Genomic DNA, 14,570 nt, shown 5'->3' on the forward strand with positions numbered 1-14,570 from the left:
ACAGCTTTTATTGCATGACATGAGAAGATCCATACACCCATGCAACAGGCTCCCAGGGAAAATCCTCCTCTGCAGCTCCTCTCTATCATCTGAAGAGGATACTGGACCCATAAATTATCCTACAACCACACAGAAATCCTTGCATGAGACTATGGAAAAAAACCTTTTAAATTTCCCATTTGTAAAAGTCCACAGGAGTTGCGATTTATACTTGTAGATAAAAACAGTGTCAGTTCCAGAGCTATGAATGATCTGTGTGTACAAACACATTAGCTATTAAAGCTTTGCATTCAATTTAGTATTTTTTAATTATAAGATAAAATTGTCACTCCATTTTTGTACTTAAAAATAAAAATCAGATTAAGAGAAGACTTAAAAAATGAAAGACTATACATACCCAATGACTGTCAGATTTTAGGACTAGGGAAATGCTTCTGATACATTTCCTACTATTTAAAAAGAAATTAAGAGACAAAACAACACAAAAAAGCCATGTGATTCCACAAGATTTTCTTATTGCCCTGACCTGAGGAAGCTCAAAGTTAAATGCTGGGCTCATGTGCAATACTATTAATCATCTTGTATTTCTTGATTTACTTGTATAATCCTGCTAGCCTTCACTTCTCTATTTTTCTATGTCCCTTTTTTACTTAAAATATTTTATAAGCACCCCTACCCAGTGCTGGGAGTGTAGAGTGAAGCAGTGAGACTCAGGGTTCCCCAAGTGCAGGGCTGTTGCCTCAGCCTGGATTCCTTTTGTTTGTTCGTTTTTGAGATGGAGTCTTGCTCTGTCACCCAGGCTGGAGTGCAGTGGTGCTATCTCAGCTCACTGCAACTTCTGCCTCCCAGGTTCAAGCAATTCTCCAGCTTCAGCCTCCCAAGTAACTGGAACTACAAGAGTGCACCAGCACAACGGACTAAGTTTTTGTATTTTTAGTAGATATGGGGTTTCACCATGCTGGCCAGGCTGGTCTTGAACTCCTGACCTCAAGTGATCCACCCGACTCAGCCTCCCAAAGTGCTAGGATTATAGGCATGAGCCACTGCACCTGGCCCCGGATGCCTTTTTATGTTTTGCACCCAAAGTACCTCTCTTGCCTCACCTCTTCATCCTAGCCCACCTCCATCACCTTAGGGTTAGGAGCCAGAGTCACGGCCTGCAATGCCTGTCCTTCCTTACATCTCCTGCTTCTTTTACAATTCCCAGCATCCTTCTTCATACTCTAGTCCTACAATTCTCAGCATCCCTCTGTATACCCTAGTCCTACAATTGCCGGCATCCTTCTGTATGTCCTAGTCCTACAATTCCTAGCATCCTCCTGTGTCCCCTAGTCCTACAATTCCTAGCATCCTTCTGTGTCCCCTAGTCCTACAATTCCTAGCATCCTCCTGTATGTCCTAGTCCTACAATTGCCAACATCCTTCTGTATTTCCTAGTCTTTCAACTCCTAGCAACCTTCTGTGTCCCCTAGTTCTACAATTCCTAGCATCCTTCTGTATGTCCTAGTCCTACAATTCCTAGCATCCTTCTGTGTCCCCTAGTCCTACAATTCTCAGCATCCTTCTGTGTACCCTAGTCCTTCCCAGTGCTTCTCAAATTTGAAGGTGCTTGACAGTCACCTGGAAGCCTTGTTCAAAGATGTCTATGCCTCATTCCCAGAGTTTCTGATTGAAGAAGTAACAAAGGGAGCCAGGAAGTTGGATTTCTAACCATTACCAGCTGCGGCTTGTCCAGGGGACACAATGAAAAGCAAGTTGGTTAAAGCCCTATGACAAATAGTTTGGAGCTCTTACCATAGGCCACATTATTCTATTCTGAAATGTTTCCATTCATTTCATCCTCCTTCTCATTTGATGAGCTTCCCTGAGCACAACACAGAGACCAGTGACCAACTCACTCCACCCACCTGCAAGGCCAAGATGGATGGTGATCTCATTGCATGCCTTGCATACCCCCATCACTACTTTTCATCTCTCCTACCTGCTCATCCATTCTGATGCTCGCCAATTCGGATTCCTCTTTGTATCCAAATGGGTTCTACCATAAGAGTATGTGCTCAATTAGACGTTTGGAGGCAAAACGGAGCCAAACATCATTGAGAGGAGAGATCCGATGAAATGTTAAAGAAGACAGTCCCTTTGTCCCTCTGGTACAGAGTACATAAGGGCTTTGAAAGTTCTCATGAGTTGATAGCTTCACCTAAACATGGATACAGCTTCCAGGAAGGAGGAAAGCCTCTAGAAGTTATTAAGAGAAGATTTTAAAAAATAGTTAAAGACTGTACATATATTCTCATGCAAGGATTTCTGCCTGCGATATCTGTCCAGGTTAATACTGACCTAGAATTCATAATAAGGCAGCAGAAGAATTAGGGTTAAGACATTCAGCAGTGGGTCAGTGCAGTGCCACATTGAGATTGATTGATTTGATTGATTGATGATAGATTAAATAGAGACAGATGACAGATAGAAACAGGTAGATAAATTAGATAGATTGTCTATGGTCATACCACCCTGAAGGCACCCAATCTCATCTGATAAATTAGATAAATTAGCTACGTTAGATCACAGATGGAAACCAGACAAGCAGATAGAGATAGATGTATAAGCACATAGATAAATGTGGCTGTTTTGGGTATACAATTCTCCCATCCTTTGAGTTTAACTGAGACAATAAAAAAGTAAAAGGTGTTACTAGGAAGGGGCATTTGAATTCAGTGAAGAATGTATGAGAACCAAAAAACAGTACAGCAAACAAAAAGCATTTTATTAACTGGGGAATAATTCCAGGTACACCACACTTCTTTTAATTCCTCAAATGGACCATGTTTCCTCCTACAAGAAGGTTTTACTTATACTACCTTCCTGGGCTGACAGAAATAAGACATGTGAGTTCAATTAGAGAAAGTGGTACAGTGAGAGAGGGCATTTACCTAGATGATGAGAAAAGGGGCATCTTTGAGTAGCTCCTTTTCAACCCAAAGATATATGACTACAGACAAAGCAATCAGAAAACTTCCTCCCAGTTCTCACCTGGGCTCTGGTCAAAGAGCAGTTCATTCGAGAGAGGAGACAGAGAGGAGAAAAGAGGGAGAGGAGAGAAGAGGGAGAGGAGAGAAAGGGAGGGAAGAGAGGGGAGGGGAAGAGGAAGAGAGAAGAGGGGGAGGGGAGAGGGAAAGTGGGAGGAGAAGAGGAAAATAATCTACAAAGGCCAATCAGGAGTCTAGGGAGGGGGAGAGGGGGAAATGGGGAGGAGGGAATGGGGGAAAGGGGGAGGGGAGATAAAGGAGAGGAGGTGGGGGGAGGAAAAGGGGGGAGAAGGAAACAAACGGAGAGGAGGAAGAGAGAGAGGGAAGGGGGAGGAAGAGGGGGAGGGAGATGAAGAGATGGAGGGAGAAGGAGAGGGGGAATGAGGGGGGAGGGAGAAGGGGGAAGGAGAGGGAGGAGAGGGGGAAGGAGAAGAGGGGGAATGAGAGGGGGAGGGGGAACCAGGGGGGAACGAGAGGGGGAGGGGGAGGGGGGAGAGGAAGAGGGGGAAGGAGAGGGAAGGAGGGGGGAAGGAGAGGGAGAGGGGGCAGGAGAGGGAGAGGGGGAAGGAGAGGGAAGGGGGAAGGAGAGGGAGATGGAGAGAGAAGGAGGGAAAGGAGAAAGGATGGGGGAAGGGGAAGGGGGGGAGGGGGAGGGAATTCATTCCCTCCAAATTTTATGACTGTCCTCTCAGTGTACATAGCCAGGTCAAGGCCAACTGATAGGAGCACCTAGAGAATGTAGCTTGCAGAGGTCAGCCTTTGCAGTAACAGAGGAACCAAAATAAAAAACCATAAAACCAAACAGGCCAACAATTGTCACCACTAGTTAATTAATTTCACACAGAAAAAAAAGCGACAGTAGTATAATTCATGTCTCTTATTTAGACAGCAGACATATTAATACTTACAACAATGGGTCAAAAGAGAGGCTATGTAAGAGTATGTGCTTATCTCAGTGAAAATTCATCTAAAGTAAAGAAAATCTGTAACTGAATAGCTATTGTAGTCAGACATAACGCCTATATACACCCAAATATTAGCAGGGGTGTGTGTGTGGGGGGGTGTGAGTGTATGTGTGAGAGAGAGAATTTGTGCAGTTTCTGAACACAATCAGTAATTTGTCAAAGCCATTTTTCATCATTGCTTTTTTTGTCTTTATATTAGACTATTTGATATAAGATAAATAAAACATTAATATTTTTTAGCTCTCTAATTGTTACACAAATTAGAAAAGAGAGAACTAAGGCTTGGAAACAAATCTAGTCACACTAAAGATCGTATACAGTCAATGCATCAAGAGAGCTAGGTGTCTAATCCAACCCTATTAAATCAAATTCCCAACTTGTATTTAATGCCCATTTCAAAAGGCTTTTGAGTGAAACCTGAACCTATTTTTTAAAGGCAATCTCATTGTATTTACTACACTGAAATCCAGGGAAGAATAGTAAGAAAACAGTTGAAAAAAAGAATCTACAAAAGCCATCCAGGAACCTTTTAGATGACGTAAAATTATAGATTTATAGCATTAAGAAGCAATTACCTAAATAAAGTTAAGAAAAAGATTTAGGTGAAAAATCCAATTATGTTTTTAGGTAATACATTACTTGGGACTAGTAAAATTTTCGATACTCATAGCTAAGTAATCTTCTTTATGTCAAATTATTACATAATATTAAATTCAACATGGAAATCCTAAAATAGAACATTATCATTTAAACAATACCAAAAGGTAGGCTGACCAGGGCATTTTAACTACTTTTACAGATTGTTAATCAAGTATCTATAAAGTCTCTACGTGACTAATTTCCATAAGCCAAATTAGACACTACCTGACTTTTTTTTTTGAAACTGCACATTCGCAGAAGCAAAAAGTCAACATAATTGGAATTTCTCAGCAAAATATAACTTTCATGCCTTGAATAAGAGCGTAAGTAGCTTTCAATGAACTGTATTTATCTAGGATGTTATTAAACATGTATACTCAGGATGGGCATGTATTGCATCCCTGAGCCCAGAACACTGAAGTCAAATTCGAGAAACTACCACGATGGGAAAAAAGTTAAAAAAAAAAAAAAAAGAGACAAACAGCTCAGTTGTAAGACACAACTAGGAAGTATACATATAAATACCGCTCCCCGGGATCTTCTGTTCCCTTCATATTTTTGATCACTTTATCCAGGCCGTCAACATGTTTTCTATCCCTCCTCATTCGTTTGGTCGTTCTTCCATAACCTCTCCTGTCCTCCCTAGACTCCAATATTCCCCAAGCTCACAATTTTTCTTTCCAGCCTTTATGTCCTTCCACAAACTGCCAGTGCTCCTCCACAGACCAAAGCTCCCTAACTAAAGATGGTTATTGATGTACAGTACCAGTGTTTTAGTGCAGCCGCAGAATCAATAAACCAGAAAATACTGCTTTGTCAGGCTTCACCAAAGCATTCTGGGAAACTTTACTGCTTTGGGTGGTTACAGAAACTCTTAATATGGGAGAGTGAGAGCAGGGCTTTGTCTTGTGGTGAGAAGTGATGTTCTTCTACCCCCTAGTGACTATAAAGGATAAGGCAGACTTCGAAGAAATGTTTGAGATGGCTCCATGTTATTATTTATTGCATAGTAATATGATTTCTAAAAAGAATCAGAGCCTTGGGAACCCAGTGAACTCATAGGACAACAAAACATCTTATGAGAATGATTTTAAAGCGTTCAAATTGCAAAGGGTGTGTATTTTAGTATGAGTCAAAACTTTGTTTCATTTGTATTTGCAAAAGCAAGATTTGAAAGTTTGCTTTCTTCTTACATGACTAGTAAAAGTCAGTTTAGAATTCTCTCTCTGTTTGTCCTTCATATCCAAACTACAATCTTTTAGCTAGAAGTGCCCCCAATTTCAAACTCTTTATTATGTAGAGAAATAAGTAACTGAGATACAGTGATGTTAGACAGAGCTGGCATATTTGTGTGCACAAATATGTGGGTGTGCAAATAGAGGCATTCACAGAGGTCATCTATGTATCTTCCGATCACACACACCACCGCCACCACCACAATTCAGAAACTGAAGGAAGAGTCTCAAATGTTGCATAATTTCATATGAATTATTTTGTCGTTACTGCTCCTTACAAAATAGCGGTGCTGCTAAATTAAGTTACAAATACACTTTTGTTGTGTTTTTACACTAATTTTCACATTTAGTCATTGATGTTACAACTGGCTACTTTAATAACTTCATAAATTAATAATGCATTCTTGCACCTTTTATAAATCAGGCAGAATTGTGTAATTGCTTCAAAAGACACTAGCAATGTAAAAAATAAATAACCAACATTTCACGAAGAAAGCTTTGAAGGAAATTTTATCAAAAAAAAATACAAATGGCTTTTTCAAAAGATATTAAAGAGACTTACAAAGTATACCACATATTTCTTTCAACCTTTACATTGCCCCTATGACACAGACACTAGTTTCTGTCTCAGGGCAAATAACTTCCTAAAGGGACTAAATCTAACCATGTTAAACTCGAAATAATCCAAGCTTAATGAAGTGTAGCACTCTAACATGGCCGGTACATATAAAATGTCACCACTAAAACAAGAGTCAGCTCAAACATCTGGCAATACCCTTATTAAACAAAATTTTAAAGGAAGGTTGCTTTTGTGTTCGTAACAGCAGTAAGAAGAAAAGAATTCTGTTTGATGTAAAGGTTGGGTAATATCTATCATGTAGTCATCTGTAGTTGCTACAAAGGCAAAGTTTTTAACCAAATGATCTAAAGAAGAAAAGTATATTTACCTTGCTGGCACTTAACCGCTTTCTATTTGACCAACGCTGAAGATTGTGTCCATGGAATGGTGAAAACGGCAAAATAAAACAGAAAAACAGAATCATCATCCATGTAATTATATTGTGTTAGATGGTCCAGGTTACACTGAGATAATTAACATCCAAGTTCTGAGGTTACAGAGAAAGCACGTTTCAGCAAGAAAACAGAAACAACAGCAAAAAAATCACGTATGTGGTTGTGTTACGTCATTTTCTCTAAGTATTCAATATGAAAAAACAATGACATAAAAACAGTTTGATCTTTAGAAGTATATTTTTAAAAATTCCCTCACAACACCCTATTTTTCTCTCTCAAAAAATAGAAAGGTTTCTTCTGCTTGAAATACTCAGTATTATAAAAATGTTTAAGAAATTCATGATTACTGATAGTTCATATTTAGGTTATTATAGATGCTAGAAAAAAAATCCATTTACTTTCATTGAGTAAATTTCAATATTCAAAACAATGAAAAAATCTGAATAATTATTGGATAATTAAGAAAATGTGATAACAGTATCTAAGGAAAAGAAAAAAATTCTGAATAGCAAGAAACTTCAGCACTATTCTCTTCTGATCTCTCATCTGTCATACCAAGGCTGCTGAATTTTGCCTATAAATTCTCTCCAAGCAAAGCCCTTACAACTTGGATAAATTTGGGAGACTACAACTCAATTATAAACCTAATTGAGCAGACCACATTTACTATTTTTCTTAAGAAAAAAATACCTTTAGGTAAATGACCAATCCACTTGGCCAATATGTTTTCCCAATACATTAGAAACCCAGAAAATTAATAGTCTTCAGGGTAAATCCACTGATACTGCATTGACCAGCAACTAGAAATGTTGGTACAGAAATGACTGGAAAATATTCTTCATTAATTACACGTCCCCCAGTGAAATTGTGAGTTCAGCATTCAGCACATGACAGAGTTGTAGGTACTACTACCTGGATATTAATATCAGGGTTTTGGGTGGGTTTTTCTGGGTTTTTTTTCCCCCCAAAATAGTAACAGATATTTTCACCCAAATCAACCACTAAAATTAATTATCAACTTTTAGGCACACAGGGCTACTTGGGCCTATAGTAACTATATTTGACATATAGTAACTCACTTCATTTTTTAATAACAATTATACAAGATAAAGCATGTAAAGAAACTATTGAAAAATGACTATGACTCTTCACTTCCAACAATGCTACCAACTACCATATATTGAGTGTGACTACCCAATTCCAAGCACATATTGATATTTCAATCTTCGCAATCCTATAAAATGGGCACTTTTTTAAACTTTGTTTCACGTAAGAGGAAATTATAGCTTAGAGAAGTTAAATAAGTCTTTGAATTAACCAGACCACTGGTGGAGCTAGGATTCAAACCCAGGCAGTCTGAAAACAGAGCCCATAATTTTAGCTACTTCTTTTCCCTATTTTTGCCATGGAAAAGAACACAGAGCATGGTTGTCAGCCTGCCAGCCAGCATCTTCCCTTCTGCCTGTACCATTCTCACATACATTTAAGTTTCTGGACATAAGAGTCAATTTGTAAACATTTTGCACATACTGAGATTTTTGTCAGCTTGGTTCCAAAGCAACAAAGCCTACCTCAAAAATGATTGGGAAAAAAATTGGTAAAAAACCGAGAATTTAAACTGAGATCTGTCCACCATAGTTTAAATTAAAATAGAAATTTATAAACAAATTATCTCACTCAAATAATCTACTGATTTCCTGTCCCAAGTGCTAGTCGTTCTCACTTAAAATCCCAATATAAAAATGTCTTTAAATATTAACTCAAACTCAAGGAAAAGAGCAAAGATTCTGATAATCTATTATACCCCAAGGGCTCACAATATGCACTGTTAGCTGAATAACCACACATGGCCCAGAATAAATTATTCCTCAATTAATTTTCTTTGATCAAAAAGATAAATGGGAAAAAACTACCAATCAGAACACATAAGAGTAGGCAGAATCTTCTATATTTCCATTACATATATATTACATACTGTATATTGCATATACACACATATTTATCTCCATATGTATATGTATTTATGTGTCTATATGTGTATATACATGTATCCATATATATACATACACATGTGCATTTATCTCAATAAATATGAATATGGAGATAAATATATATATGTGTGTATATATACAGAGATAAATATATGTGTGTATATACGGAGATAAATATATGTGTGTATACATATGGAGAAAAACGTGTGTGTATATATGGAGATAAATATATATCTGTACACAGGGAGGTAATGTGTGTGTGTGTGTGTGTGTAGATAAAATATGTGTGTGTATATACATGGGAGTAAAAATATATTTGTGTGTGTGTGTGTGTGTGTGTGTGTATATATATATATATATACAATGTATTTTATATATATATATATATATAAAATACATTGTATACTAAGCTTCTGCCAGACAAAGACCCAAGAAAAGAAGGAAGCACACGAGTGAGCAGACAGACATCTTGACAAAGTCTTCAACATGGGAGGCAGGGGAGTCAGAGGAAACCAGGATCACAATTCAGAAGAAAACTGTGGCTGTTCTTAAGTCCTGAAAAGACAGTCTCTTTGAGATCTTTTACAAAAACAACTCACGCTGCATCTAGTATTCACTGTTCTGCAATTCGAAATAAATTGAAAAACTGAAATGGCATCATGTTAAAACTCCAAATTTTGGCAATATGGAATACCTTTTAAGTGCCAATATTACTGCTAATCTAATATGCTATAAAAAAATTCACAAAGGTAGTCATTTGAATATGCAGCCATTTTCATGGAGAAATCAACTACCTTTACAAACCCCACTTGAATATTTAAGAAACTGTATGAAGATAGCTGGCAAGTTGTCAACCACGTGACAAATAATACCTGTTTACATTGCCTGGCCCCCAGCTCAAGTCACCGGTCACCTGCTGTACCACTGACACCGAACCCAGAGTCATAGACGCAGCACAATGCTGTCCAGACTAAGAATAAGCTAAGGAAAATCCCTCCTTCTGTAGGTAGGATGAGAAAAAATACTTTTATTTCAACACTGATTTAAAACACTTGAACATTAAACTATCTCTTTTATTGAGGTCGAAACTGTCAACAGTGCCACTTTTTAAAAAGAAGGAATAAAAGGAATTCAAATTAAAAATAGCAGATATTTAGCTGAATGCTTGAAAAGGCAATTGAAAAGTTACACTACAGTTTTCCTACCACCTTAAGTTATCTTCCACAAGTTTACTAGTAAATCAATCATGATTTTCATCATAAAAACTACAACTAAAAGCATAAGTGATGTCAAAATAAAAAGTATCCTCCTCATCCACCCCACTGCCTCAATTCAAGAAGCATTACTGGGGACCTAATTATAAGTAGGCTTTATCCTCTTATATTGGATTATAAATATGCTGAATTATAACACATATGAAAAAGCAGGTACTTTAATTGGCTTTAAAAATACTTTTCAAAAGTCATAATCAAAGATGCTTTTGTTCTAATATAGCCTTAAAATTATAAAACATAATCCCAAATAAAATAAATTGATTTGTATCCACATTTTTGCTCATAAGAAGCGTCCCAATCATACTGTGACAAAATCTAATGCTTCACTGATGTTACAGATATCTTTAATAGGTACTCTATCAACTAGAAATTTCCATGTACTAGTAAGTTTCCAAGTACTAGATACAAACATTAAAATCTGTATCTTCCCAAAAGAACTCCCAATGGAAAACCTGGCAGCTAAAAGTAAAAAAAAGAAAGAAGAAACCAGAATGCTGCAAATGTATACCTGATCATTTTAATAACACACAAAAAATAATTCCTTAATGAATTTCCTTTCCAGTGTTTCAAAAAGAGCACTGTATTAAAACACAGATAGTTTAAGACTCCACAAAATTTTTCACCCCTCCCAAAATAATTGTAAAACTCTTAGCTAGCTATCAAAGGACAATTGCCCTGATCCGTTTAAAAAGGACAAAATGAGCCATTTAAAAAGAACAGAAGGTCCCACTTACATGTCTCTTGAAATCACCCTGTTTCACCACTAGGTTCAAATTTAAGACGATCACTCCCATATCATCTTCTAAACTGTTTGGATCTTCCAGTTTTAAAATATGTTCAGTGGTTCTACAAGCAAAAAGCAACAAATAATGCTACCACTTCTTGACAGGACGGTATTGACCTACAGGCATCAGAAGCTTATGGTAAAAGTCTCCTACCTTTGAATAAGGATTAGACACAATGTTAAGAAAGCACGAAATTTAGTGAAAATAAAACAATTATATTAAGGGTAGTGAAACCGTTGGGCATTAATTCAACAGTTGGTTAACTGATCCCCCTCCTCTGCCACCCAAATAAAATGTAAACACTTGTTCTAAGTTAATGACACTGAATATTAACAAATGAAAGTATGAAATCCAATACACCATTTAGAATGCATTAAAAATATTTAACATCTGACTAATATATTTGGCACCTAGAAAGGAAAAATCCTTAAAAATACACTGAGCGTTATAACACTTTAAAGCTCTCTGTCCTTTGTTCAGATATGCTGTTTTTGTCACTTGACCTCAGCGAGCACCATTTAACTTTATCAGGAGTTCCCTCTAAAATGGCATCAATAAAACAATTAAAAAGTAAAAATGTGGTACCTGTTAAGCTCAAGATCACTGAGAATGACAAATGCAGAACCCATGAAATCAGATGTGGTTAAATCTCGATCATACACCTACAAAGAGGACACAGGTCAATAACACATTATTATGGTAAACCAACCAAGTTTATCAAATTATTAACAAACGCAATAGGTTGGAAATTTTGAAATCAGTCTTTCAGATCTTGAAATACTTTGGACAGTACAGTTACAGAGAAATTTAGTCAAGCCAATGCACAGAACAAAATTATTCAATCTTGCCCATTTTGCCTACTATGATCAAAACAACAGCAACAATTTCTTTCGAGGCTGTATTTATAGCCATTGAAATGTTATGCACAATGTACCACTCTCTGTAGTTTAAATAGTCTGTCATTAAAATTTAGTATTTTCCAGTGAGCAGATCTGCCAATTAAATAGAAATTTGCTAAATTTTCTATAGCAATCTCATCCTGCACCCAACTCATGCAGTTTTAACTCAGATGTTGTAGCAATTGACACTTACAACTGGTGGCTTGAAGCTCTATTAAGTATAAACATACTCCTCATGGGAAAGGCTTTAGTACTTGTTACCACCACACTACCAGTAATAATTCTTCCACATTTTGTAGATTTAAATACAATCAATGCAGATATTATTTTCACTCTAATTTTCACTGGAGTGTATCTCATTGATTGAAGAGAAACAGAGTGTCAGCAAATAGTCTAAGAAATTTCTCCTGTATTAATATTTTTAATCTGGCTTAATAGAAGAATTTTGGGCAGTTCACTCCTAACAGGACATGAGGAAATGCAGAGAAATGTTTTTAATACAGGAGATTTGAAAGCCATCTGTGATTACCTTCACACGCAGCTTTTGATCAAGGCTTTGTATTGGCAATACAACTATCTCATCCCAAACTGGGTTCAAGTTCTTATATATGACTTTACTTTTGTACAGCGTCTTCCCATTCAGCTTAAATTTCACATAGGGATCACTTGTGCCTTAAAAAAAAAAAAAAAAAAAAGAAAAGAAAACAAGATAGAATTTTAAGAAACATGTAAAAGCCTGGGACCTTCATTAAATAAAGATCCTTTCCCCACTCCCCAGACTAACGTCTCCCTGCACAGAGATTAAAGGCCTCGGAGGTGGAGGATGGAAGGAGACATGGAACAATTTGGGGTAACTAACAATTTAGTGGTAGAATATAAATGGACTCCTTGTGCATTTTTTGTTTTGTTTCATTGTGGGCAGGTCACCCCTATATTACCTGCAAAAATTCAGGAAATAAAATCCATCAGCACCAGCTAACAGGGTCAGAAGTCCTAGGGAGAAGCCCGCCCCTCCTAGGAGGTACAGCGAGTCAGTGAAAAGTGAAAAGAAATCGGTTTCAAACATTTAGCCAGATGGCTGATTCAAGAGAATCCTGTACTTTAAAATATAATCATAATAAATAAATCTCTGGAATCACTGACTCAAAAAATGGCATGATGGGGCTACAAGTGAAACTGGAGGCGTGGAGATTAAATTGACAAAGTTGCCATTCTTCACTGCCTCCCGGCACCTGCACTAAAGCGGCCAACATTGTCTCAGCCCGGCCAGCTGAACTCCACATCAGCCGGGCCCTCAGCTGGCCTCAGCGCTGACACCGCTGACCCGCCCAGCTCCTCCCTGGGAGCTTTGAAACAGATGCCAAAAGAAATGAATAATGTCCCTCTAGTCACTCTGCCCAAAGCAAAAAGAAGGGCTGATGGCAGACCCTCCTCCACACTTTTCAGATCAATTGAATTAAAAAAAAAAAAAAAGCCCACAAACATAATACATGAATTTATGTATTTTGTGTGTGTGTGTGTGTGTGTTACATGCATGTGCATCTCATGATACAAAGCTTGGAATACAATTGTTCGTTACTACCTAGTGAACTGTAGAAGAAGAAGGCTTAAATGAATGAGCAATCAATGAGGAGATAAATGAAGGCCAGCTGATAATGCTACAAAGGAAGATAATCTAATTTGGGGAGTTATGATACTATAGTTAATTTGGAAGCACGGCACAGTGAATAAGCATACAAAGACCAACAGCCGGGTCTGTTCACTGATATATTCCCTGTGCCTTGGACAGTACCCAAGATAGCTCCCCCCCCCCGCCGGAATATTTATTAAAATGAATTGCTGATGTCAACATCAAGCCAATATAGTCTAAGAATATTATATCAAAAATTAATTAGGCTATTCTGTCACAACATTTATCAAATCATTACTATCCATCATGCACTACTTCAATCTTTTATTTTTTCAGCTCCTTTTAATATTTCTATTTAGCTCCAGTACTACAAATGACTGAAAATGGAATGCAATACATTTCCCAGCTATTTGAACTGAAATTAACATCACTATGAAGTGAAATAGCAGCCGTGGTTGAAAAGCCTTACACGGTTTTGAGAAGTCAGCCTTCCAATACTGCAAGGGTATTCGCTTTAAACAAAAAAATTAAATAAGCTGAGAATATACACATATGCATAGCAAAATTGCACATTTTAAGTTTGATAACATAGGAGTAGATGCCCATCAGTCTTTATTTAAACTCAGACATGCACACAAGTGCATGCACGCGCACACACACACACACACACACAGATATATACACACCATGTTCAGAGGCAGTTCTGAGAACAGTAAAAATGAATGCATTCACAGCCATTCAGTGAAATGCTCACTAGCGAGAGTGCAATCCACCCACCCCCTCCCTCTTACAGCAGAAGAGAACACCTCTGGTGAGTCAGACTTTTAACAATCATTCTGATACATATATATATATAAAAAAGTGGGGGGAAACTATAATAAAAAGAGGCCTTTAATTAAATGAAATTGCCACTGTGGGATCAGGCCTTCATGCTTGTCAGCGTACTCTCAAAATAAACATCTCAAAACTAGGCCTCGGTGGTGTCAGTTTCTCACAGGCAAGGCATACTGGGTAATCCCCAGGCATCTTGACAGCTACATAATGTTCAAACTGTTTCACGGGTGAATGGCGGCAGTTGCGTGAAAGAAAATATTAATGTCTGGAATTAA

General features: G+C 37.5%; 1 protein-coding gene across 3 annotated transcripts in view; it reads right to left on the reverse strand.

Moving 5' to 3' along the window:
• The window catches only part of MCTP2 (multiple C2 and transmembrane domain containing 2), a 264,931-nt gene that overhangs the window by 137,576 nt on the left and 112,785 nt on the right, over nt 1-14,570 (reverse strand). For all 3 annotated transcript variants that reach the window (XM_054257201.2, XM_017973284.4, XM_002749091.6), the window contains exons 5-8: nt 12,361-12,503; nt 11,518-11,594; nt 10,882-10,993; nt 6,816-6,851 (exon numbers count right to left, since the gene is read on the reverse strand). In XM_054257201.2, the coding sequence (XP_054113176.1) occupies nt 6,816-6,851; nt 10,882-10,993; nt 11,518-11,594; nt 12,361-12,503 (368 nt within the window). The remainder of the gene's footprint in view (nt 1-6,815; nt 6,852-10,881; nt 10,994-11,517; nt 11,595-12,360; nt 12,504-14,570) is intronic.

Source organism: Callithrix jacchus, chromosome 6 (assembly GCF_049354715.1).
Source record: "Callithrix jacchus isolate 240 chromosome 6, calJac240_pri, whole genome shotgun sequence".
NCBI classification, from domain to species: domain Eukaryota; kingdom Metazoa; phylum Chordata; class Mammalia; order Primates; family Cebidae; genus Callithrix; species Callithrix jacchus.